The sequence below is a fragment of the Hyposmocoma kahamanoa genome, unplaced genomic scaffold (assembly GCF_003589595.1).
Source record: "Hyposmocoma kahamanoa isolate Upper Pololo Valley unplaced genomic scaffold, ASM358959v1 134, whole genome shotgun sequence".
In the NCBI taxonomy this organism is placed as follows: domain Eukaryota; kingdom Metazoa; phylum Arthropoda; class Insecta; order Lepidoptera; family Cosmopterigidae; genus Hyposmocoma; species Hyposmocoma kahamanoa.
This window is the reverse complement of record NW_020653477.1, coordinates 2,452,497-2,480,205: the sequence shown is the minus strand read 5'-3', so window position 1 is coordinate 2,480,205 and position 27,709 is coordinate 2,452,497. Positions and strand designations below refer to the sequence as shown.

Below are 27,709 nucleotides of genomic sequence, written 5' to 3'. Positions count from 1 at the left end.
TCCAAGCACGCCGCGCCGCCTCAAATTGCCTATCCTCTTTGTGGCGGCCATATTTACAGAAAAACTTATTTTTATGTTTTCGGCTGAAGGACTTTGTTTCCATGGCCAGAAATAAATTAATTTAAAAAAAAAATCTCACTGATGACACTTGATTTGACACAAACCAAAACCAGTAAGTCGAGTGTGGTCGAGGGTCGAGTGTATGTTCTACTTCTTTCTATGTATTAAAACTTGCATTTCTCACATTGTCCTCCCACAATACTCGTTGTACCGTAGTAACACAGCTGCAGTAGCCCTTACATTATGCTAAGCGGAAAACTCGACACTGGCGAAATCTTAAAAAGAAGGAACCGCCATTGAGCAAAACGAAGAAGTTCTACTTGTGACGTACTTGGGAGCTCGTGACAATACAATATTAATAATTTGTGGTGACAGTTATAAATATAGCATGTAGACTAAATACTAATCGCCTATAATAACTGGGTTTTTCGAATAAAATCTCGGTGACTTTACGCTTTTTTATGCACTACAAATGGAGGTAAAAGAACATGTGGAAAAGACCATTGCCAAGGGTAGTCTTTTACGATGTATGGATTGGTTGCAAAAACAAAACAGCCAGGAACCTAAGAAGCTGTCATTGCAGAATAAAAACGATATTCAGTTTATAATCCAAACAAACGCCGATCGCAAGAAGTTTTTATTGTCAGCGGCTGAAGATGAAGCATCTGTGCCTCCAGGCGTTGATGAACCTGACGTTGAACCCAAACCCGTGGTAAGTGGTTTCTTGTTGAGGCGCTATGTTTGAGGCAATTGTCTATACCGAACATTTACTGTACAAGATTCAGTGTAATTGCAAAATTGTAAGATGATATAATCTCGATTATTCTGTCACATATTAAATGTATTTTATATGCTTTTCTCAGTCACTGCGGAGACTTAGACTGGATAATCTACGCATGGAGTGTGAATGGCAGTCATGCAAATGGGTGTTCAATAACTACGATCTTATGCAAAAACATGTAAGAGATCATATGTCAGAAGTACATGTAATTGAAGACAAAGAGAAAGGTACAGTCTAGCTATGTTCTGAACATCTCTTTGCAATCTTGCTGTTGTTGGATTTTTATCAGTTGGTTTTTGCACTTGGTGTAGAATGGATGCATTCAATCATCTTTGAAGTATAGATACTATGTCTGTTTGTTAATTTGGTTGGTATATTGTTAAGGAGTAAATATTATTATACTAAAGCCCTGTATAGGTAAATGTAATTGTTAAGCGTGTCCACGTGATTATTCCATACATATAAGAGATATCAAAAACCTTTGAAAATGTAGTAATCTAATGAGTAACAAACGACCATACTACTATCCGCTAACCAAAAATATGGCTAAGTGACCAAATAATTTTTTGACATATCGACCCCTCCGACGTAAAGTATCGTATGTCGAAATTGCCAAATTTACAGGGAAGCGTTTTAAAGTTCTGAATTCACTGAAACGAACATAACACGTGACTTTAGCATTTCTCAGTTTTATTCGGCCAATCTCATTACTCACATAGAGTATTATAAAATTCTAGATATCGGTTAGATGATCTATGGTGATCACTCTTTCAGTGAATTCAGAACTTTAAAACGCTCCCCTGTAAACTTGGCAATTTCGACCTACGATACTTTACGTAGGAGGGGCCGATATCATAATCTAGTTTTAGAATATTAAAATTGTTTAATGACATTTCAGCTTTGCATCGTTAGGGTAAGTTCCTACAAGTCAGACATGTTAACTAATCTTAACTGTAAAAGAGAACCTTGTGCTCTTTCTTTTTCTATTTAAAACAGATATTTGACCATTTGTCGCTTAGTCACATTTTAGTTAGTGGACGGTAGAATAATACACAGTTTTTACATACATTATTATTACATTATTGATGCTATTTATTATGATTCATTATGATACTTGGTATTTTTTATTTATGTAGTTTATTATATTTCTTTTTCATTCTCTCTTGCACACTATTGCCTGCTTATAACCTTAGCTCTCATTGCCCTGTGTTGCCTGGAAGAGATCTCTTTTAGGGATAGCTCCACCTTTGCTCATTTTTCTGTTAACTTAATATTTCTGTTGTATTTATTTGGTGCAATAATAACTTTTTTTAATTAGAACTAGAAATTTCGAAAATTTTAACTTAAAATACATTATTTTGTACTTATTTAAAAATAAATCACACTTTATTTATATTTAATTAAAAGATAGTTTTATTATTTTATTTTATCAGTTTCATTATCTGTGCATTGAATGTGAAATATAACAATTAATAGGACTGAACATTTGTACTTAAATGCATTTGTAAATCTGAAGAGTGTCGAGAAATATTAAGAAAATAATTGTATGTCAACTTCGAATGTAGCAGAATAGACTCGCTGTATTTAAAAAAATATACTTTACATTAAATACTGCCTTCATCAGTATAAAAAAAGCAACTGTTAACTATGACATAAAAACGTCATTAATTTGTAAAAAAGAAACTGTTGTTGTTGTGCACGACGATTAATTTTTTAAGTTATCATTTAGTCAAGATAAACCTATCCTGTAAAACACCAAAACATAAACTCATAAGTAACTTTGCTACACTCTGTGTAAAGTAACAAAGAAATTATATTTTTCAGTGGAATATGTCTGTCTTTGGGATATATGTGGTCACAAAACAATGGATTTCCAAGAGATGGTTCGCCATATTAATTACCACGCATACCACTCTCGACTTCTTGCAATTGGATTCAATGGCAGGGCCACTTTGAAACTTGCACGGTGTAAGAAGGATAGCAGTAAGAGAAATCAGCTGCCATTGCTATACTGTGATCATGTTTGTATGTGGACAGGGTGTACGGAGAAATATAATTCTATTCAGGTGAGTGATATGATGAAGGATATAGTTTTGTATAGCAAAGTTAGTTGTTATAGAGCACCAAAGAAGCCTTTAACTAAAAAGGCTCATTTCAAGTATGGTAACCATTTTAATGGATTTATTCTTGTAAAAATTACATAAAATATATGTTTATTCAGTTAAACATTGTTTTACATTCAGGTGCCTTTAAATTAGACGCTTACAGAAGTGCTGCAGTGGCACCACTGTGGCGCTGCAGCCGCTACTAATTTTCGTACAATATTGTGGAAGTGCAGTTGCAGCGACACGCACGCATTTTCGCAGTCACAATTAATTGATCTAAAAATTTACTAAAGCGCTGCAGACGCGCGGCTGCCACGCCACAGTCCGGAGGGCGACCTTACATTTTCATGTTATTACACACATTAATTTATGCCATTAGCATGACCAAATTGAGAGATATTCTAAAGAAGGGCCAAGGCATGAGTTCACTTAACTGACGAGCTTGTATGAAAGCACTGATGCGTGTTGACAACGTGAAGCATGTGTGTCATACATCAGCTTACATACGGTACCATGTTTCTTTGCACTTAATTTGCTTGTTGATGCTTTATTATACAACTTCTTGAAAAACTACAATCAATTGGTTACACTATTATATTGATCTACGTCAATTCCAGATTTTTAGAGACTATATACCTATAATTAGGCAACACACCTCTGCTCTCTTGTTCTCCAGCATCAGTATGTGAAACAATGGGTTACAATGAGTGCTTAGTAATTCTGTAAATTTGCTTCTTCAAAGACCATTGTCATTCCCAGATAGTTGTCATTTCCGAGTTAAAGGAGTGTACCAGGGGGCAGCATATGAGTGTTGTGCTGTTCCAGTTTTGGTGGCATTTGACCATTATTCTACCTCGTAGGTCCTGATCGATTTTATTAAACTGCAATATGCTTAAGTAGTTTCTTAGAAATAAGGTAGATTGTCTTCCTAGAAACTGGAGAACATTCTTAATCAAATGTTGATCTGTTTTGTTTGTTTTTATTTAATCATTCCTATCATCCTATGATCATTTGATGTAAGATACTTGCATTGGTTGTAATAATCAGTATATTGCAGATGTTCTTCGACCATGTCCGCCAACACACGAATTATTCAGAGAACAGTCTTTGCTCATGGGCGGGTTGTGGTGCGACGTTCCCGCGACGCAGTTTGTTGGCCATGCACGTTCGGTCACACACGCGTGAACGGCTCATTGCGTGCTACCACTGCGGTTTGCACTTCTCGTGCAATCGTAAACTTACCGAGCACTTGCAGAGACAGGTACGTTCCTTTTGAAGTTTATTAATGTAATATTTCAATGAAACACGGCGAGTGTGCGACAACAACTGGTTTATTCTTTTTATTACTTAGATCTACCCACAACAATTAATGACTGTATTTTAATATCGCGAGCATGTTTTAGGTTTTCACGAATGTTTTTTGAAAACTTATACTTAATTAAAACTACAATTGAAGTTTACAGCAGGGCGTAAAAATTTTTAAACAGTCGTGAACTGCTAAAACACGCTCCCCTGAAAATGTTTTCGAAATGTCGTTACGCCCTTTCTACAAAGCACCTACGATATATAGGGAGACTGTTTAGTGCCTTCCACAACGAAAGAATAATGTTTGAGAGCTACAAAAATTACTTAAAATTTTACAGACGCTAAATAAATGTTTCATTGTTAAATTTGACGTTTCTTCTATTTATTGAACAAACCATTCGTTCTTGTAGGCCGGATGAGCTCCGGGTATGGCGCATTCTGCAGCATAACCAGACCCCGTAATCTAAATCCGACCACGCGCCGCTGATCTTAACATATGTATAGTCACGTTGAGAAGAATGAATAAGTAACTCTAGGGGTTGCTCTTTGTAAATATAAATTTTAATATTTAATTTAAACATCTTGGATCGAAAATACCTGCAAGAGGTGAATGGGTCACTACCACCATTTTTTGTCATCCAAGTACGCAGAAGTTGTGCCTTAGTATAAAGTTTTTGTTTCACTATAGTTTTAAACCTCGTAAATGGCAAATTTTGAATATGAATCTGAATCTTATTATAGAAGCGTTTACATTGCCCGTTAAATTAATTTGAGACTTTATGAAGACGACTGTCGAGGACAGCTAGTTTATTTTTATTCCTCGTGTTACTGTTATGTCTGTCACTACTTTTCATGAAAAAATGAATACTTTTAACATAAACATAATTTAACACAAATAACATTTTCATAAATGTACTGTGACGTCAGTGTAAGAATGTTAATCTGCTTAAACTTATCTCTCAAATACACTCAAATCTCTCAAAGACACTTCGGGGCCCAGATTGTAAATTGCCCTAACCGCACGTTTCTGCAGGATAAAGATATTACCCCAAAGCAAAATTCCGTATGTCATTAAACTGTGAAACTAGCTGAAGTAAACCAATCTAGCCGTTTCGACGTCTGACGGCTTTCGTATTTTTTTTATCGGGTACACTGCAGAGCCGAGTTTTGATAACTTATTTATATGGGGACCTTATTGCAATTTAGCATCTAGTTATCCCTAGCAATACAATTTTTATTTTCTAAGTATAATGCTTGCGTCTGTCGTCTGTGGGCGCAGAACGTGTACCCGTACTCGAGCCACAGCTGCTCGGTGTGCGGCGCGCCGTTCGCCACGGAGTACCTGCTGCGCGAGCACGCGCGCCAGCACATCAGCGCGTACGCCTGCGCGCGCTGCGACATGTCGGCGCCGTCGCCGGCCACGCTGGCGCAGCACTACCGCTACCGCCACTTCGCGCCCGACGACGCCCGGGTGCACGCCTGCCCGCACTGCCCCTACAGGTACGTGCGCCTGACACATTCGTTGAAACACACGGCCCGCCTGATATTGTAAAACTATTCATCATTGTACGAAAATTCACACACCCTCCGATATACAGGGTGTTTGGCAGATCGAGCGACAACATTTTTTGGGAGTTTTGGGTCATTCGCTAGCTTTTACCTGCTGACCCCATATCCTAGGTGTCACGGTAACAGAAATATGATTTTTACATTCTTTTTAATTCATTACACGAATCGCGTCTTTGAATCGTAACAATTTTTTATTTGTAGCTATAATAGTACCAAAAAAATTTTCGCTAGTAATGACCCCCCCAAACTCCCAAAAAATTTTGTTGGAACATCTGCCATACACCCTGTATAGATAAGCAAATTTTACAGCTTTTAAACAAACTTATATGGCTGTTACAAAGTTTGCCAGATTACAGATAACTTTTAACGTTATATGTGACCATTATGTAACTGATAAATTTTAACTTGCTTCCAGGGCAGTAACAAAATCTGACTTACGAATGCACATACCGACTCACACTCGTAAGAAAAGGAAACTCAAAAAGGAAATGGACAGCGACAAAGAAATGTCAGATGAAGAAAATTCTGAAATAGAATCAAAACCGAAGAAAGTATCTAATAAGAAGTATGCATGTCACATGTGTCCGGAGAAAAAAACAAAGGTGTTCTCAAGAGGGAGTAGATTGACCACGCATTTGGTTAAAGTGCATGGAGCGCAGTGGCCTTGCGGACATAGCCGGTTTAGGTGAGCTATTTAGTAAGATATTGTTTAATAAGAAAATTGATAGTATAGATGGGAGTAGGGATTAGATTGCTGTAGAATCCTGAGGTTGATTTAATGATGAAGGAAAACAGTGACTTGAACCTGCCTATATACCTCTTTGAAGGGGGTAATCTATCACAAACTCGAATTTCTTTTTTCCGAAATAACGTTTGTTCGAATTTTCATTACCCCGAAAACCGAATTATAACGAAACCGTTGTTCTTTCGGGGTATGTTGGACGGTTATCGCAAAGACACAACTAGGTTCGGTTAGTTTAGGTTAAGTTAGGTTTAAAAGAAAAAACATTTTCCTCTCAAAATTACTTTCTAGGTTATGGAAATTCGAGCAAACGTCATTTCTGGAAAATGTCATTTCGGTTTTCTGACAGGGTAACCCTTTGAAGGTGGATGTACTTTACCGCCATGCTATTCATCTCTTCATAGGAGATCTTGTTTAATAGTGTGATGTAGTAGGTTTCATTTAAAAAATATTATAATACTGTCTGGTTTTTGGTTATGTTTTAAACCATTATAAATCTCTCCATAGTTCTTCAACAACTTAACAATATTATAGATGTGTAGCCTTTTCCTTGTCTATAATAATGTATTCATTATTGTATATAAAAATAATAATAGTAATGTGTCAGACAATCGTACCAATTTCTGGTCTCAAGCAAGGAAGTTCCTTGTTCAGTACCGGAGCAACAAAATTCACTCCAGAGGTACTAACCAAACCAGACACACACTAAACACACCCAGAGTTATCGTCCGAAATTGGTTTTGTGGGAAAACGAACCCGGGACCTCGTCATCCAGCGTCCATGTAGCAAATCGTTGAGTCAATGAGCTTATCGTCATATGCTGATGTGGTGGTGAAATCAACTATTTTTGTTCCAGATACCAAATAAGTGAAGACGGCATGTACAGACTGACAACAACGCGTTACGAGTTTCTAGAAGTTTCCAAGAAAATCGTCGATGGCTACCCGAAGGAATCCATCCGCAATTCCTTCGAATTCAATGTAGAACTAAAAGCTGAAGCAACGGAGACCACTCCTAAACATTTTGAAATAACCTTGAAAGAGAATAATGAAAACGATGATAAAAAAGTTGACGAAAATATTGAAAAACAGCAAAAGATGAAGTCCGTTGATAGTGGAGTGGAAATAACGATGTGCGAGGTTGATGAGCTAGGCAATATCATTAAATCTGAAGTTGTTCAAGATGTTGTTTACACATAATCTGCACAATAATTTTACAAAAATAGTGTAATGAAAACGAAAACTAAAAAATAACGATCATGATCATTGACTTACAAATAAATTGACGACGGGTCTAATAAAAAACCACGAAAAAAATGTCCCAAGTCAACCTATTTAAACGTAGTGACATGTAAAGGAATATGAAAAAGCTAAAACGTTGAATTCAAATTGTAATGTCATCGCAGTACTGTCTAATTTTGCTTGCTTCGCTGTCAGTCGAACAAACGAAGACTAAAGCGTGAATGACGCTCTGTATACGATTTTAACGCCCTCTAAGTTCGGACACTTTTTAGCGCGGACCCGACGTCCATATAATTGTAAGTCAATGATCATGATCATTAATAGATCTCTTAATGATAAGCAAAAAAATGTTAGTCCCGTAATGGGTTTGAACTGACTAATTTGAAAGGCAGTCTGACATTCAGCGTGAGTTGTGAAATTTTTAAAACCTTAATATTTTTTAAATAAAATAGTAATTGGCCACATTCTTAGGTTGAGTGATGATGAGACTGACAAAAATATGCATTTGTCAAGAAATTCCCTTCTTTCTCTCGTTTCGTAGTTTTCTGGAAATTGTACTCCATTCCTAAGCTGTATGTATAAGGAAGCAAAGCGTTCCTAGTGAAAGGGCGTTATATCAGTGACATGGGATGAAAGTTAATAATTTTTTTATTAAAGTTCAGGAATGGGATTAGAAAATAATAGAAGTACTTGATTATAATTATTAATACAAAGACCTAACACAAAGAAAAATTCCTTGGAGTCGTTTCGAACTTGCGTCTCTATGCCAACCTAGAGTAACCGCTCTACCAACTGAGCTACAGGTAGTGTTACCAGAACTTTCTATGCGTTTGTTACAGATTTTCGTTTTTGGTTTTAACGGCATTTTTGCTTAGTATTTGATTGTTGACACTGAATGTCTGACTGACTTTCTAGTTCAAACTGTTTTATATATTTATTTTAATGATTTCGATGATGTTTTATTCTTATAATAGTTTTTATTGTCTTGTATCTTTATTACTGGCGTAACAAGTGTAGTATGGACTATTATTATTTTAAGAATTTTATTTTTGAAGTCAATATTTATTCATCAAGACAACATAGTGTTATTGCCTATAGGTAAATCAACTTTATGTCATTTAATTTGTTTAAAAAATATTCTGCTAAATCATTACGATGACAACTGGGCTCCGATTGGCCAGCCGGAATTCGAAACAATGACGGGTGTCGTCAATTGTTTCACTTTAAATCGACCAGTTTAACTTGAGCTTTGCTATAATAGACGAAAATTGAAAAATTACATATTATAATTACATATTTAATATATAATTACCGATGAAATGTGATTCCGTTTGTTTTGTAATTAGATGTTTTGCTGTTTTTCCCACATCATCTAATGGAACCATTGTTAGAGATATTATCTTTATTACAATAAATGTAGAATATTTTTGGAATATACGGAAACATACACACAGGTCAGTTGTTGGCGCTGTACTATGTCAGCTTTCTAATTTGTGATTTCAGCGCAAACGAGAGTTGATATTTAACAGTGATATCAGTACCATTTGCTTAATGAGTTGCCAGGAATGGATCGTCCTTATTTCGTCTCTATTTCTGGTTATATACCCGATGATACAGGTTTATTTGTAAAATACTAACATCCTCCCAGGACAATGTTCACATCATAAACAACAACTTTAGTTCCATGGCTTTTAATAATTCTTCAATTTTACTTTCATACAAAAATAAATACATTTAAATAGATCGCTGTAAACGGTGATAACTCTGTGCAAAACGCAGAAGCGAGGGTGGAGGACATCGAGGTCGTTTGCACATCTGAACTTACTACGTTAGTACCAAAAACAGACCTTAAAAGGTGTGGGACAGTACGACAAAACAAAAAATTTTTTTTTGGCATGTTTATTATGTTTTGTACGATATTAGTAATAAGGCCCTGCAAGGCGGTTAGTATTTTAAAAGTTACTTTATATACAGAGTATACAGAGTGCATCTTGATTTTTTAAAGAAAAGAATATTCATTTATATTTCAATCCATCATTCGTTGATTTTGTAAAAAGTGTGATTTGCGAGTGTTTACTTGAATGCAGCCATTTCCAAGTCAGATACACTAACTTGGTATTTTATTGTACACATTATTTTTTATATTATTACTAAATCATATTTTAATAGCAACTCCTTGTGAAAGAGTTCATCCAGGGAAGTATTACGACCTTACCTCTTTCCACCGAAACTTGTCAACTTATGTCTCAGGGTGACAGACGCAGTGGCAGTGTCCCTCAGATCTGTGTGATTTAAAGCTCTGAGTGGCACTGCAACTTCTATAGACAGGTGTGTCGCTTAACACCAGGCGCACGACTTGATCTTCCTGTCACTTGCTATCATAATAAAATAAAAAATGTATTACGTAATATTATGTACCCCTATGACTTTAATGTCTAAGGGTGCTAACAGATTGACTGTAACGTTACTTTGTTTTGTATTGTGGAGATAAATAAAAATATTATTAATGCGAGAAGTCATCATAATCAACTTCATGCAGCCAACACCGACTTCATGCAGTCGAAGTCTGATAACAATTTCACGCGAATTAGAGCGAATTTTGATGAAAACACGGGACAACCTTGGTATGCATAGTTCAATCATATTTAGGATGTCCTGAAAAAAGTTCAAAAGTTTTAGAATAACAGACGTGTACAGAAAGACTCAAGCGATTGCTGGGAGCGTGAGATTAATTTTGTAGGCATGCGGGGTGGAGTTGGTTAGGGCGGTGATTGTATCATCAACATCTTACTCACTCTAATAGGTTTTATTCACAGTTGGATTCCATTTAATTTCAGGTGAAGTCATTTCCCTGACACGTGTAATAAAAAATCGAGAGGATACAGGCGTGTTTTTATGAATGTATTATTAAATATTAAGTTATTATATAAGTACTGAACAAAAAAGTGTTTGTATATGTTGATAAAGATTGTATATTTTGAATTTGTAGTAGTAAATCAATGAAGTTTCGAAAAGCTTTTAAAAGGTTTCCAAAATGCTTGGACCGGCTCGAAGGACCAAAATGTATGTGCCATCTTACTCCATACATGGATTATAGTGGTAGTACGCAGATAAAGACTTGCAATAAAAATAGAAGTATATTGGTATAAAATACAGGTGTTATGGTGGCAAATCTTTCCTTTATGTAGTGTATCGGTGGACAGTTGGCAACGTACCACGTAAAATAAAGTGTGAATTACGTGTTTAAATTAAAGTGCGCACGTGGCTTACTTTAGCCGCGTGCGCGGAGTTATACTGACGGATGTATGAGACCATACATTGTTGTTAATTTAATTGACGTGTTTTGTTGCATTGACATGGAAATGTATGCGTATATTTATTAAGCCAACTTTCGAGCTCTACGGGTGCTATGGTCACTGATTGAGATGGTAAAAATCAACAACCAGCTATATGACTAATATTATTAACGCAAACCACCCTATTTTGAACTATAGTTCAAATTTTGATTTTGATCCGAAAAAATAGTTTTAATTTAAATGTAACATTTGTTACATTAATAGTGTAATAATAACAATGTGCCAGACAATCACACCAATTACGTGATGTTAAAGTTGGGAAGGGAATCCTCATCAACTTCATGCAGTCAAGGTCTCTGATAATATCTTCGAGCATTAACTGCATGCAGCCTTAGATCGATTGTATGTAGTTAATCCGTGAAGTCGTTATCAACGGCATGCAGTCAATCTGTTAGCAGCCTAAATACCAGATCAACGGAGTTCACTTCCCAGAACACCCAGACCAGAAACATTTTAGAAAAGTTTATTTCCCAAATTGGTCCCACATGAAATCAAACTCGGGACCTCTTCATCCAGCACCCACAATACAAACTGTTATATCCGTGACTATTTACTTAACAATATTTTAGGGGTATTTACTTCCAATGCTTTTTAATTTTCCCACGCATTTTGGTATAGAATACTAGCTAACAACTGCTACTAGTATTTATATAAAGATCGAAAACAAAGAAACATTCCTTTGCTCTGACCTACGTCTGTATACCTGTCTACGGCCACCGGTCTACCAACTGAGCTAGAGACCGAGTCGCAGACCAATTTCCCTAAGGCTCAAATTACATAGCGGCGGGCAGGAATGGAAGCGAATTTGACACTTCGATTCCATTCCGTTCCGCCGCAATGTAAATGGAGCCTTAGTGTTTGTAATACATTTTTTATATTGGGTTTTTTGGCTTTTATCAACAAATGGTCAAATAACCGTTTCAAATAGAAAAAGATAGAGCACAAAATTATATTTTAAAAACATTTTAAATTAGTTAACGAGTTCGACTTATCGGAACTTACCCTCACGATGCGTAGCTGAAATATCATTCAACAATTTCAATATTCTAAAACTGGGTTCCGGTTTTTTTATGATATCTCAAACTACTTTGTCATTTAACTGCGCTTTAGTTAGTGGAGGGCAGATCAGCGTTGGCATGTAGAAGTAGGTTCGCGTTCTTATTATTTAAGGAATTCCTCAATGTGTTCGATCCTTGTATTAATAATTATAAGAAAGTAGTGGAATGATGTCACAAAAAATCAATTAATATCATAGTAGTAAAACATCATGATATTCAATAAAATCAAAACTGCTATTTATATAGCGATTTGAGGGGATCACCGTAATAGAAGTTAGTATTTATTAGTTGAATGAAAATAAATTTTTGCTTGTTTCATATTTTTTTATTTTGAGATTGTGTATTGGGCAGCATAATTATCAATGTTAAATAAATCTATAATATGTAGAAACACCTACACAGTACAATTGTATGATACATAAAAATCGTGATCAATTTATGATAAGTGTTAACAATAAAACAAATAATTTTAACAAATTGTTTGTAGTTTCATTTGTTTCACAACTTCCTTAGGAAGTTCCTCAGGGCAAATTCTTATACCCTTATCTTTGTTTTCTTGGGTAGTGACCTATCTCAAAAACGCCTAGTCGATTCGTTACTTTCTCAAGCTCGAATCTTATAAATAAAGCGTGATTATTCAGGAGATTGCAAAACTTTCTATTTATTTTAAATTAATAATAATAATAACGTACACACTTAACATAGCTCCGCACTAAGGAAACCCTGTGTCGCGGGTGCCATGGACACACACCTAGACAACCACAAGTTACCCCCAAACTCACGAGAGAAGTAAATGTACGCCATACAAATATTATATAATAATAAATATTTCTCCCGGCCCGGGAATCGAACCTGGGTCCTCTGCGTGGCAGCCGGTATGGTAACCGTTCGGCAACGGAGGCAGTTATAATTTCTTATTAAGGGTGTTAATTTGAATGCATCACTTTAAGATAGGTAAAAGCCAGTGTGTGAATATGAAGGAACCATTTTCTTCCCATGATGTGAAATCAGCCAGCAAATTTGTATAAACAATACATTTTTTGCATTTCAGTAACTTCGTACTTTTGTGAACGTAAGGCGACGAAATGAGCGTTACACAGGGCGATGATTTTGGTCCCAATTTCCACTTTCAAGTATAAAATTAACAATGAATTGGCGGCGCCGTTATTGAAGAATTAACATTTGACTAGTAATTGATACTTGGTTGCAGATAATCTAGGTAATGGCGGTACAGAGTTTAAAGTTATCAAGGGTGTTTTTAGCTTATTTTGTAGTGGACAGTCCACTCAATTTTCAGAACAAGTAGTCGATTTTTGGTTGGTTATAGTAGCGAAAGTCAGGTTTAAACCTTTCACTGACGTTTTTAATCTCGACAACCACAGCAACTGTGTAGCTTAATATCTAATTGTGCCCAGGTGTAGACGGTATTTGTAGTACTTTTAGTTCCTGCTTCGTTTGCAAATCAAATTCTGCGTAGCTAGCTAGGTTTCCGTTACTAAAACCGATCAAATACCGACTGTACCGAGGTGAAATCAAATTTAAGCTAAGCTTAATGGTTCTCCAGATTGAAAACTTTCTGAGCCAAAATAAGCTTGTCTTGGTGTGAAGAATTAAACACACGTGTAACTTCAAAATCAGGTGATTCACGGGCAAAAAGCGAAAACGACGTACCAACTAAATGTGGTTACCTACTTGAGATTTGAACCAACCTAGTCAAATTTTATTTCCTCGATTTTGGTAGGTACAATAGTTTGTTCATATAATCATATATATACGCTGAGCCTAATAGTTAAAGCTTTACAATAGTTTTCGTCTAAATGCGTCTATCAACCGTTCTGCCTCTCTAAATCCAGCGTCTATGGCTCCGTGTACAGAGTTATGATAATGATGCGAGCTAGCTTCTCCTGCGAAACATACCACCGGACTGTGCCCGCTGAATAGGGGCTCGCTCAGGGTGACGGCGTTGGCCCCGCTTTGTTCAGACGCTACGCTGCGGTAAGAATATGTTCCTCTTGCTAGAGGATTGATGGTCCATTGAGATCTGCAACGTTAATTATACCATAGAAAAAGAATAATACCTCGCAAACGACACGACGTGAATGTCTATTTTAAAAGTGAAATTTTGGTCATATGTAACCGAGGCTTATTGTAGGATGTAATTGTATTCTGCTGCTACAGTTTTGCTTTGATGCCAAAACTTGTTAGGTAAAGGCCTCAAATATTACTGGAAAGCGACCGGTTACCCTTTCTGTATTTATTCATCAGCTGTTCATATTGTGTTTTAACCCAAATATTAGTTTTATTTTCAAAAACATAAAATGAGATCCGATTCATGATTCAATATCAGGATAATGTAGCTTTTATGATCAGTAAAACAGACACACCTCAAAATATTCCCTATCGTTGTGACTTTATACTGCGTTAGCATTACATCAAACAACTTCTGAACACCCGCCTTCACTCCTTCCAAATTAACTTTCTCCATTTCCTCTGCTCCGTTTCCATAAATCCAAGCCAATAGTAAATTGGGTTGATGTTCAACTGTCTGGAGTCCATGAATCTCGGTTATCCACTTTTCGCTCGTAGAAAACCTAGCTTTATCCTCGTCGCGCCAAAAAATGGAAAAATTTGAACGTTTAGCTGGCCACCAAGGCTTTTCAAACTCAATGTAGATTTTGCCCAAAATTGTGAAATGGAGGTTATTGACAGAGTTTACTTTTTCGGCAGGTAAAGGTGGGTTGAAGAGATGGTTGTGCCTGAAATTCAAATTCAATAGGGTCGAGATTGAAACTCAAAATTTTTTATGATTCCCGTTCGTTGAATTACACCTGCAGAAATAAAATATTCATAAAATCAAAAGGTCTTTGTTTTAATGACAGGAATGCCATGTTAAGAGGTTTTCTCTATATATGTTTTGCTTCTATCTTCACATTGCATAAATCGCAGTCGTCTTTCTAAAATAGATTTTCTTTACTGTTAAATTATTTTTCCATCTTACCTTTCTTTTAAAACAGCCAGCGGTACAGTAACAATCACACTCTTAGCAGCGTACAAGCTGCCATCTTTGCACTTTACGTGAACTAAGGGATTGACCTGATCATCAGCCGACCGCCATTTAATGATCTCTACTTCCTTCTTCAGAAGTATCTGTACAGGGATCTCCTTTGACGGGTCAGGATATCTATTCTGAAAAGTAGAAACTTTACTAAACTAGGAAGCTTGAAGATCGATAAACTCGTTAGAGTACGTAATTTACAATGTTGGCTGTTCTTGATTTGTTAAAGACGCAAAACATAAAAATATTGCGAGATTATTTTGCAAGTACTCGAATATTTTTTATCATTGGAGTTCGAATAATTATTGCTATATATGGGAATGGTTTGTTGACGTATAGATAAATTATCTAAAGGTCTACCTAAGATAGTTGTGGTAGGTACTTGCCAGTAAGACATCCAAAATAGTCTTATATCCTCTTCCCTTCCAATTCAACCAGATTTCTCCTTCACAAGGCCAATGTTCTTCAAGTCCTTTCAAAGACTTTCCAGTACGGGGATCGTTTTGACCTCCTACGTGATTGTTTCTTTCATACCATTCCACTATCGCGTTCACCAATTGAGGATCTTTTGAAAGGTTTCTTCTGGAATTCACACTAAAATGAAAAGAAAATTAATGACCGATACACCTTCATTGATAAACAAATTGAAAGTGACAATAATGAGCTACAGTCTCCAAAACAGAAGTATCGAAGGTAACCAAAACTAGGACGAGAAGACAGCAATCAGTCAAAATAGAAACGAATAGTAGGTATGCCTGCAAACTTACGTGAGAATAGTGAAGACATCAATATGTCATCTAATTTGGAATGAATTAAATCAAGTGAAGACATCAATATGTAATCTAATTTGGAATGAATTATATCAAAGTAATTGAAAACTTGATTACATTAATTGGATCCAATAATTCTGATGATTTGAACACATAAATTTCTACTTACGCATCCCTTAAACATTCTGAAATAGCTTTAGTATTATTCTTATCAGCAACAGTAACTGCATTTTCAAGTATATCTATAATTTTCTCAGCTTCTTCCGAAGACGTTCCTTTGTAAACAAAGCATTTAGTTTCTTCGCTATCTGGTCTACCGAGCAAATTGTATGTGTTGGCCAGTTCAAATACTTTGTTGTCTTTTTCTCCATGACACCTGGAAGATACGATGAGTTGGTAATTCAGATATTTCCTTTTTTTGAGGCCCAACCTCGTCTTTATTCGATATTTTTCCGAATTATCTATTCAAATGAAATGCTCTTTTGTAAGGTGCCTGACATAGTCAACAATTATAAATATAATTAATTTTTTCAACTTACCTGCTTAGCAAAAATTAGCCGTCGCTTTTTGCTTCCCGTGAACTTGAATATTTGAGTCAACATTTAAGGCGGACAAGTCAGATTTTGAACTCTCCGCACCACGTTTCGTCGCTTGAAACGTTTATGTACGTAACTTACAATTTCGACGTAAATTTATATTAGGTAATTACTTATTATATTTGTCACAACTTCGACTATGGTTTCAAATTTCGAATCGATGTACATAAATAATACCCGTCAAATTGTAAGTTCGTGCGTTTACTGAACGTTATTTTTTCGATAACGCGAATATTTTAGGTTCATAATGTAACTGTTGGAGAAATTACAGACCTGTGGACTCTTTTATGGGGAACTGTATACGTTTTTACAATAAGATTCCGGAGCATATATTAAGTTTATCATTTCCTAAGTTTAAAAAGTACATTGAAAATATTTTGATCGAAAAATCATATTACAAAATTGAAGACTACGTGTTAGATAAAGATGTATGGAAAGACGACATGGCTCCAGAATCCACACAAATTTGATTCAAAGTGTATTCCATAGCATTTAAGTTTAGTTGAAAAGAGCAATCCCTAGAATTTCTTGCTCCTTCTTCTCAGGGAGGTCAGCATAGTGAACGAGCAGTAGCTTAAATGTGACGTTTTCAAGTGTACATTTATTTTACCTATGGAATAAATAATCTTTGACTTTGACTTTGACTTGTGAACTTTATGTCTCAGGTTGACAGGCGCAGTGGCAGTGCCCCTCAGATTTTTGCGATGTAAAGCTCTCAGTAGCATCTGATATCTATGGGTAGGCTTGTCGTTCACCACTAGGTGCACGATTTGTTCGTCCCGTCTCTTTATATTATAAAACACTTTTCCCCCTTCCAATTAAGTAAAACGTCTGACACACCTACATTACCATCATTTCAGCCGAAAGACGACTGCTATGGACATAGGCTGCCTTCAAAGATCGCCACAACGACCGGATTTGTGCTTCTTGCATCCAGCGGATTCCCGCAACCTCCACCAGGTCATCGGTCCACCTTGTAGGTGGTCCGTCCACGCTGCGTCTTTTTATATAAGTAGTACTCATACTTTGGTTAAAACATTTGACTCACCAAGCAGCACCAATATCCACGTATCCGGTTCCAAAGGGCACTGAGCAAATCCTACCACCGATTCTATCAGCCGCTTCAAGTCCGAGCACTTTCAGTCCAGCATCATGCAGTTTCCTCAGCGCCGTTACACCGGACGCGCCGCAACCTATTACAACCACGTCCATTAACTGTCTGAAACGAATTGACCAATGTTAGGCGGTGGTAACATGTACCTATGACTTCAATTTCTAAGTTATGTACAATTGTGGATGTTTAGTAGTATAATACCTCTCACTAACGGTGAAGGTAGATAGGTTTACCTTAGCTACTTTCATAGTTTGATGACATTCGACTTTGGTTAAGGTAATGTCGCTATTGACCTACAAAAACGTGAGGTTAGGCCAATTTCAGATCTGAGTGTTTTTAAGAGCGACCTTTAAAAAAAAACCATTCTTATACTAGTATCCATTGACTTACAATTATATGGACGTCGGGTCCGCGCTAAAAAGTGTCCAAACTTATAGGGCGTTAAAATCGTATACAGAGCGTCATTCGCGCTTTAGTCTTCGTTTGTTCGACTGACAGCGAAGCAAGCAAAATTAGACAGTACTGCGATGACATTACAATTGAAATTCAACGTTTTAGCTTTTTCATATTCCTTTACATGTCACTACGTTTAAATAGGTTGACTTGGGACATTTTTTTCGTGGTTTTTGTATTAGACCCATCGTCCATTTATTTGTAAGTCAATGCTAGTATCACAGTACGTTTATGAAAATTTAATTTATAGCCGCCAAGCAGTAATGTGGGCATTACTGCCGATGAGGGTGCTTGTGAAATTACAGGCACATGGGATAGTTAATTTATGTTTCAGGGTGACAGGCACAGTGGCAGTGTCTCTCAGATCTTTGCCATTTAAAGCTCTGAGTGGCACTACAACTGTGACTTTGCAGGCGTGTCGCTTACCACCAGGCGCACGACTCGTTCGTCCCGTCACTTGATATCATATAATCTCAGTATAGAGTACTAAAAAAACCGATCTCAAAAGTACGTGGAATTACATACAACTACCAAATTTTATTGAAGTCGGTTACCGGAAAGTGCGCAAACCCCCTTCATCCCCTAGTTCGCCACTGTACGGGACCTGACACAGGAGATAATAAAAATCGGTTCTCACTACTCAAACTATATTGAGAGAAAAACGCCTTGAATTAAAGAATAGCAAAAGCAACCATTAAAATAATTGCTCATCATACTAAAATATAGGCGCTATTTATAAAAATGAATCTTCAGGTGTGAATAGCCACCCTTAGAGGTGGATGAATTTCTTCAAAATTAAATGGGACCACTATGGACGTACCCTCTCTCCAATAAAAAAAGAATCAGGAATATTGGTTTACAAATACGTTTACAAATACGCATGACATACATACAAAAAAAACATACAGTCGAATTGAGAACCTCCTCCTTTTTTGAAGTCGGTTAAAAATAAAGTTCCATTAAGAATGTCACGTACTATGTTGTGATTTATATAACTGGGTTTCGTCAAAACTCTAAGTAACGTCCATTAGAGACCATATGTCCGTTATCTGCTGGATATAATATGCTCAATAAAGGGACTATGCCATCGTAATAAAGTTGCAGTACCATAATATGTTTCATCTCATAACGTTATTACTTTATTAATAATAGTTTACTGTACTTAAAAGCCTCACATCAGGTATAAATCATAGCCAACCCAGATAATCTAATTTGTGTCACGGTGGATCCTAGATATTTTTTATTTGTATTGTCCCTTCTAAGAATTTATAGCCACTAAAATAATAGGGGTTAAAGTATAAAATTGCCGATTTGTACTGAAAATCTAAATTGTTTATTTTTTAAATTTTTAACAAATTTATTGGGGGTTGATGTTGCTCGCTTCCGTAGGTTTACCCTTGAGACCCTACAAGTGACCCCTGGGTGGTGCCAAAGAGCAATAACTACTGGTGGTAGGCTTCGGCCGTGGCTAGTCACCACCCTCCCGACGCAGTCGAGTCGCCAAATGGTTTTTACCGTGTTCCGACTCGTGTTCGGGAGTTGCCATTTGGAGGTCGGGTCTGAACAGTTGCATTGCGTCTGACGGCGAGTTGTAGCTGCTTGTACTGCCACACTGAGCACTCGGTTCTGGAGGCTAGCGGGATCCGAAGCACGGTGCACCGCTGGCCGACCGTGGGAAGTTGGGGGCCCAAGTAGCGGGAAAGCCACCCGTGAAAGGCTGCCCCGCCACCCAACGAAAAATCCCGGAATGCTCCACCTTGCCGGTTGGCGACCGGAAGGGAGGACCAGGTGGCCATCTCCGGGGGGGTTCGGGCGTCCCCGCGGTCTCCAAGCCGATTGTAACCTCGTGTGGCAGTATGAGTCTGCTGCTTGGTTGAACACGACGCAGTGCCTCGTTCAACTGCCTTCCTCCTGCCTATTCACTTCTCCAAAACAGAATGAAAAACTTTAAAAATGGAAAAAAGTATACACAGCGGTTGCACGTCCTCCCACTAAAAGTGCACCTCACTAACATCCGAGGTCTGCACTCAAATCTCGATTCGGTCCACTACCACCTTGAAACCGACAAACCGCAGCTGCTGTTCCTCACAGAGACGCAGATCAGATGTCCGACTGACGCAGCGTACCTCAGCTACCCCGGGTATACTCTGGAGCACAGGTTCGTACCTCGTGCCGGAGTCTGTGTGTACGTTCGCGATGACATCTGTGTCAAGCGTCTCAAGAACCTTGAGGCACCGAGTTTTTCAATTTTATGGCTTCTGGTTGACACAGGAGTTACACAAATAGTGTACTGCTGTGTTTACCGATCGCACAGTGGAGATCAGGAGACGACCAAGCTGTTCCAATATCTAAGTGAGACGTCTGATGAGATTCAGCATAGGTACCCAGCGGCGCAACTAGTCATTCTGGGGGACTTTAATGCACACCATCAAGAATGGTTGTTCCCATACCAGAAGACCGATCACGCTGGGAGAGAGACGCGTAAACTTGCGTTAACGCTAAGCTTATCCCAGCTTGTCAGTGGCGCCACTAGGATACCAGATGTTGAATCCCATACGGCTAATTGCTTGGACCTTCTGCTGACAACTGATCCGGACCGATACTCTGTGGTTGTGGAGGCCCCACTGGGTACTTCCGACCATTGTCTGGTGAAAACTGTATCCGTATACTCCCCACCCGATCAGGGCCCTAGTGGTATGAGACGGGTGTGGCGATACAAGTTAGCAGATTGGGACGAAATGCGCCATTTCTTTGCGTCATATCCCTGGCAGGCGTGCTTTACTTCAGGAGACTCGTCGAGCTGTGCTGATGCTGTAGTCGAGGTCTTGCGTTTGGGTATGGAGTATTACATTCCATACTCTGATGTACCCAATGGACCCCAAGCTCGTCCATGGTTTAACGCTAATTGTAGTTGTGCTGAAGCACGTAAACAGTCCGCGTACCAAGCTTGGGCAGATGCTCGACTACGCAAAACTCCGAGTACTCAGAACATGAAGAAAGCTTTTAATAAGGCCGCCAAGAAGTGCAAAAGCATGTTACGTAGGGCCAAGTTCGACCATGTGCGCCGCATAGGAGCCAAGCTTGCCTCTTATCCAGCAGGCAGCAAATCCTTTTGGTCCCTGGCCAAAGCGGTCGAATCGAACTTTTGTCGCCCATCTTTGCCACCTCTGCTGAGGCCGGATGGTTCGCTGGCTCATACTGCGGAAGAGAAGGCGAATCTCTTTGCCTCACTCTTTGCAGAAAATTCGCGTCTAGATGCCGCAGGGACCCTACCACCTACTTTACCTCAGGCTGGCTGCACTATGGCGCCAGTTCGCATACGCCAAAAAGAGGTACTTAGAACTCTGCGAAATCTAGACGTGAATAAAGCTAGCGGGCCAGATGGAATTCCAGCAATAGTCCTGCGTAACTGTGCACCTGAGTTGTCTCCTGTTCTCACACGCCTGTACCGCCTCTCACTTGAGACTGGTGTAGTTCCCAGGTCGTGGAAGCTTGCAAACGTGCAACCTGTACCTAAAAAGGGAAGCAGAGCTGACCCTGTCAACTATAGACCTATCTCAGTCACTTCCATACTCTGCAAGACTATGGAACGTGTACTCAACAACCGTCTCCTATCGTACCTTGAAGACAACGATCTCCTCAGTGATCGCCAGTACGGATTCCGACGAGGGCGATCTACTGGGGATCTTCTTGTGTATGCCTGTCACATATGGAGCGAGGCTATAGAAAAGCAAGGCGAAGCACTTGCAGTGTCTTTGGACATTTCTAAAGCCTTTGACAGGGTCTGGCACGCAAGCCTTTTAAGCAAGCTTCCCTCTTATGGGCTTCCCACTGACCTTTGCAATTGGATCTCGGATTTCTTGAGCGAACGTTCGATTCGAGTGGTCTTAGAAGGCTACTCTTCCGAACATATGGCGATAGATGCCGGAGTTCCTCAGGGTTCCGTACTGTCTGCAACTCTCTTTCTGCTGCATATCAATGATATGTTAATTCCAGGTACCTTTGCGTATGCTGATGACAGCACAGTTGTAGATAGGTACTTGACCAATGCAAGGGTCAGTGGAGAGGAAATCCAGTCTTGTCGAGAGTCCATGGTTAGCCGTTTAGATTTGACACTCCAGGCAGTCTCCGATTGGGGCAATGCCAATCTTGTCAAATTTAACGCTACCAAAACGCAGGCGTGTCTATTCTCCACAAAACGGAGTCCCTTTGAGCTGACTCCGACTTTTCGTGATATATCCATACCGATAGCCGATTGTCTCCAGCTACTTGGAATGGACCTGTCGTCCAATTTGAACTTCGGCAGATACATTGAATCCACGGCCAAAAATGCAGCAAGGAAGCTTGGGATCCTTTCCAGGGTGAGGCGGTACTTTACACCGGGACAGTTGCTCCAGCTGTACCAAGCACAAGTCCGATCGTGCATGGAGTACTGCTGCCACCTTTGGGATGGCTCTGCGACATATCAACTGGCCACTTTGGATTCAATTGACAACCGTGCCAAGAGGCTTATAGGTGACTCGGAATTAGTGGAGGCGAAGCTGCAGAGCCTTGAACACCGCCGTAAAGTTGCCTGCTTATCGGTATTTTACAGGATATATCACGGAGAGTGTGCGATGGAATTACATGATTTAATTCCGCCTTCCCCTTTCCATCACCGGGGGACTAGGCGTAGGCTTGGGTTCCACCCCTATGTTGTGGATATTCCAAAGATTCGCACGAAGCGTTACGCTTCCACATTTATATGGCGAACGGCTATGGAGTGGAATTCCCTGCCTGCAGACTTGTTCCCTGAACGTTATAACTTGGACCTTTTCAAGGCGAGAGTGAATAGGCATTATTTAGGTGTGCATGCTCCATCGTCGACCTCATCGTCACTTTCCATCAGGTGAGATGGAGGTCAAATGCGCACCTATATTTTATAAAAAAAAAAAAAAAAAAAAAATTTAATCAAAATAGTTGCCATTATTATCTATACATTGCTGCCATCTAATGGGAAGGTTATTAATGCCTTTGCGATAGAACTCCGACGATCTAGACTGCACAAACTGTGTGAAAGCATTTTGTACTGCCTCCTGGGAAGAAAACTTCTTGTCACGTAGATAATTGTCCAAATCACGAAAAAAATGGTAGTCCGTTGGAGCAAGGTCTGGTGAATACGGAGGATGACGAATGGTTTCTAACTGCAGTTCCTGAAGGGTCAAAATGGTTTCTCGTGCTGTGTGAGGTCTCGCGTTGTCGTGGAGCAATAATGGTGAAGATTCATGAGTCGGGGCTGTTTTACTGCTAGTTTTGTCAACATGGTTCGGAGTTCGGCACAATAGACATCTGCCGTTATTGCTTGACCAGATCGGAGAAAACTATAGTGAATAACACCATGCTGTTACCATTACCTTTTTATTGGTAAGTTTTGCTTTAGGACACTGTTGTGGCATTTGACCTGGGGTCAGCCATTGCATTTTTCTTTTCCGGTTATCATAAAGAATCCACTTTTCATCACATGTTACAATTCGATCCAATATTCCTTCATTTCTGTACCGGTCAACAAGGCAACACAAGTTTCAACACGCGTTTCTTTCTGCAGATCAGTCAAATCATGAGGCACCCATTTTTCGTATTTTTTTATTTTATTGATTTAACGCAAGTGAGTCAATATTGTGGGTAAGGTAACGTTAAACCATGCCGCTAATTCCTGAGTAGTTTGACTAGGATCGGCTTCCACTATCTCTCTTAATTCATCGTTATTCACCTGTGTGGGCGGTCTTCCTCGTGGCTCGTTCTTTAAGTCGAAATTTCCATCACGAAAGCGTTTAAACCAAAATCGCACGGTGCGTTCATTAGTAGACCCCTCTCCAAACGCAGCATTGATATTGCGGGCTGTTTCTGCCGCGTTAGTTCCGCGTCGGAACTCGTATTCAAAAATCACTCGAATTTTCGCAGTATCCATCTTTCTTGTCTAAATTGAATAACAAAAACAATTGAAAGTCGATATTCAAATGTTTCAAATTTAAAAAAAAAAATCACAGAAACCATTTGAAAAAAGTTTCATTCGAAAACCTCAAACCATGAAGATTCTATGAAAATTCAAAGAACCTATTGCAATAAAACGGCAATTTCATACTTTAACCCCTAATAGTAATTAAAAAAAACCTTAGAAACACCTTAGCAATGTAATTTTTATTCTTATAAATTTAATTCCACAGACATATCTTGACCCCTCCTACGTAAATTATCGTATGTCGAAATTGCCAAGTTTACAGAGGAGCGTTTTTCAGCAAAGCGCGATACTTTGAAACTCGTTCTCAAATAAAACTGAGAAAATTCAGTGAATTCAGAACTTTAAAATGCTCCCCTGTAAACTTGGCAATTTCGACATACGGTACTTTACGTAGGAGGGGCCGATCTGTGTTTAATTCTTATTTTCTGTTCGTAATCATCCCGGCGCTCTCAATTGTGGCGCCCTTCATTTTTACCTCTCTAGGCAAATGCTGACCCTAAGATCGGGTCTTGAGCATACGCCTATATTGAAGGTAAGTAAGCACTATGTAGGTATAGTATATTGCTTGGGAAAAGGCTAGTGCTTATAGAGTACAGCCTCTCTAAAGCTGGAGCTTAAGACAGGAGCTACAGTAGTTATAAATTAATTAGGTACATATTCAAGACGCTAGCAGTATGTATGTGCTCAAATTGTAACAATAAAGCTTGCTTCAGGTATATCGCAACCTTGGTATAATAACACCACATGTGATCACACGTCCAAATAGTTTTTATTGCATGAAAGCCATAAAAAGTAATACGAACTACATGAAACAAATTACGTATATTTGAAATATTTAACTGCCTCCGTGGCCGAACGGTTACCATGCCGGACTGCCACGCAGAGGTCCCAGGTTCGATTCCCGGGCCGAGAGAAATAGTTGTATGGCCTACAATTATTTCTCTCGTGAGTTTGGGTGTAATTTGTGGTTGTCTATGTGTGTGTCCATGGCACCCGCGACACAGGGTTTTCCCTAGTGCGGGGCTATGTTGAGTGTGTGCGTTATTTGTGCGTGTGCGTGTGCGGGATTATAACTCTCCTATTTATGCATAATTAATCTAACTTTTTTTATAAAAAAAAACCTCGAAGTTCGTGGAATTACATGTATTTGCTAAGTTTTATTGAAATCGGTTATCGGAAAGTTCGGAAAGAAAGTAGAATATTCATCATTAACTTTTATTTCATATTTGAGTGTGGTAGCCTGAAATATTCTTTAATATTTCACTATGATAATATTATATTCGAGTAATTAAATAATAAAAATTGTTACCAAAATTGAGTACAAAAAACTTACCTGAAAATTACTGATCTAAAAGTGCAATTTGTTTTTACAAATGCTGCGAGTAACTTTACTTGTGATTTTGGTTTTCAAATGTAGGTTACTTAATTACATAAAGGTTTTGTAATAAAATTAATACACAAGCAGCGCATAATTAGTCATTTGCTTTTTGCACGAGTCAAATATCAAAGTCAAGGTCAAATTATACATTCTGTATAAGACATGAAGCTCGTTTATATATAAAGTAAAATGTGCAATTCCATCTAAATATTCAATGTTGTGAATTGTTTACTTAACTTATTTAATTAGCCTTTATTGAAATGTAATTATACACCACGCGGCTGCGGCCACAAATTAAAAATAACAGGTAGGTACATGAGACTACCTACCTAACCACTTCTATAGTTAACAGCAAAAAAGGGACAATTTTTATTTGTACATCTACATAATACTCAAATAAAACACATGTTAAGCAAACGAAAAATAAACTTACGACATGGCCACAACTCGTATAATCAACCTCAAACTCAAAACAAATAATTCTCAAAAAACACCGTTTCACAAATCGTCTACTCGTTAAGATACTCGACTTATTATGAAGTATAAACTCTAATGAACAATGACCTAGTGTCACGTTTTATCAGTAGGTGTATACGTAATTAGTGCTGTCGACAAGCATATAATAATTTGTTATTTTGGATTACAGTTGTGTATTGTTTGTGAATGAAATGAAAAATGGAATGAATTTATTATTATATGAAACAGTGTTTTTATTTGATCTTTTTTAACCCCCAATATAAAAAGAGGGGGTTTGAAGCTTGAGTCTGTACATCTGCGTGTGTCTGTGGTATCAAGGCCGTCATTTAAAAAGGGAACGCTATCGGCCACTAAAAGATATAAATAAATTTAAAAAATGGCTTTATTTGTCATGCAAAATACAACAATTATAGAAAATTACAATAATTCCTTCATAAAAAAAACAATGATAATAGAAAACAAAGAAAAATAATCTCAGTAACAAAAAAAAACCGACTTCAAAAATCATTTATCCCCATAGTTTGCCACGGAAGTAGAAGAAGACCACTTCTGAGGTACCCTCTTTCTAACAAAAAAAGAATCATCAAAATCGAGGTATCGTGTAACATATATACACAAAAAAACATACAGTCGAAATGAGAAATTTCCTTTTTTTAAATTGTCGGTTAAAAATGAAAATAAATACGTAATAAAAAGCATGTCAAAGCGTCCACGCCATGCATCTAGTGATATGTATTGAAAAGAGATGATATCTTCATTGAGTGGTGTGACAGTAGACTTTATTTCTTTGTCCGTCGTGCCATTCTATGTATAAGAATCGAATTATATTAATTGTACACATACAAAAATATGAACTAACCTAATTAAAATACAAGTGACTTGTAATGAACTAAGTTCGCACTCGATTAAGAGGGGATAGGGATTCCATAAAAGGCTGTGACCAATAGCGCCGGTGTTGTCGCCAAACTAGTACTAGACACGCTACATTCTTAGGGCCTTTAGCGGAGTTACTATGTAGTATGACTATGTTTTGTTAAATTGTAGGACTGTCGTAATGAGATTATTTTTAAAATTTTATTAGTCGAGGAAAGTAAATGTTAATGACAAAGAACTAAAAATCTCATTGAAAGTAGACATTTAGAAAGTATTTTCTTTCTTTAATTGTTACTGTTTGTAAAACGAAAGCGCTTAATGCTGTGAGGTGACTTTAGTCACCCTATGTATAAATGCGTTAAAGAGATTGCGGTAGGTAGATTATATTTAAGAACCACAGTTAATTATTTTACTTGGGATAATAAATTAAATAAAAAATACAATCCGGTGTCACGAATTGTCTTTATGAATGACAATTTGTCTCTTGAGTTTTTTTGCTTTTGTTGTATCGCAATGTAGCTTAGATTGTTATACATATAATTTATGTTCGACTATGAAGATCTAAGTTTAAAAAAATGGGCCAAGCTGTGTACCTTGAGGAATTCCACTTTATACTTAATAAACGCGAATTGTGTACAACTTGATAATGAATTAAATAGTACTGAAAAAATAATCTTGTTTATTATATCATAACTGTGGTAGTAGATGTAAATTCACTGATCAATTACCTAATTATCGAACTCTTAGGTTTTTGCAATTGCTACATATTGGAACTGAA

The 27,709-nt window shown here is 37.9% G+C and overlaps 2 protein-coding genes across 2 annotated transcripts; one reads left to right on the top strand and one right to left on the bottom strand.

Annotated features, from left to right (window-relative positions):
• Window positions 1–253: 253 nt before the first annotated feature.
• LOC113240364 (histone H4 transcription factor-like) lies at window positions 254–7,881 on the top strand. The gene is made up of 8 exons (XM_026477645.1): window positions 254–449; window positions 492–772; window positions 924–1,068; window positions 2,666–2,907; window positions 4,004–4,207; window positions 5,531–5,751; window positions 6,236–6,505; window positions 7,419–7,881. The coding sequence occupies exons 2-8, from the start codon at window positions 533–535 to the stop codon at window positions 7,759–7,761; spliced, it is 1,665 nt and encodes a 554-aa protein (XP_026333430.1). The 5' UTR covers window positions 254–449; window positions 492–532; the 3' UTR covers window positions 7,762–7,881.
• A 5,302-nt stretch (window positions 7,882–13,183) lies between these two features.
• Window positions 13,184–26,019, bottom strand: LOC113240365 (spermine oxidase-like). Its single transcript, XM_026477646.1, has 7 exons — window positions 26,015–26,019; window positions 17,687–17,857; window positions 16,212–16,418; window positions 15,659–15,866; window positions 15,216–15,403; window positions 14,602–14,973; window positions 13,184–14,258 (listed from the first exon to the last, which is right to left on the bottom strand). The coding sequence occupies exons 1-7, from the start codon at window positions 26,017–26,019 to the stop codon at window positions 14,015–14,017; spliced, it is 1,395 nt and encodes a 464-aa protein (XP_026333431.1). The 3' UTR covers window positions 13,184–14,014.
• Between the last annotated feature and the right edge of the window lie 1,690 nt (window positions 26,020–27,709).

What these genes read in the sequence shown, in the direction of transcription:
- LOC113240364 (XM_026477645.1), top strand. Translation starts at nt 533, where the DNA reads ATGGAGGTAAAAGAACATGTGGAAAAGACCATTGCCAAGGGTAGTCTT. An exon ending in CCGAGCACTTGCAGAGACAG is followed by an intron (nt 4,208 to 5,530) that starts GTACGTTCCTTT and finishes CTGTGGGCGCAG; the next exon opens with AACGTGTACCCGTACTCGAG. An exon ending in TGCGGACATAGCCGGTTTAG is followed by an intron (nt 6,506 to 7,418) that starts GTGAGCTATTTA and finishes TTTTTGTTCCAG; the next exon opens with ATACCAAATAAGTGAAGACG.
- LOC113240365 (XM_026477646.1), bottom strand. An exon ending in GTGGATATTGGTGCTGCTTG is followed by an intron (nt 16,419 to 17,686) that starts GTGAGTCAAATG and finishes CGTATCTTCCAG; the next exon opens with GTGTCATGGAGAAAAAGACA. An exon ending in ACGATAGGGAATATTTTGAG is followed by an intron (nt 14,259 to 14,601) that starts GTGTGTCTGTTT and finishes TTAACGTTGCAG; the next exon opens with ATCTCAATGGACCATCAATC.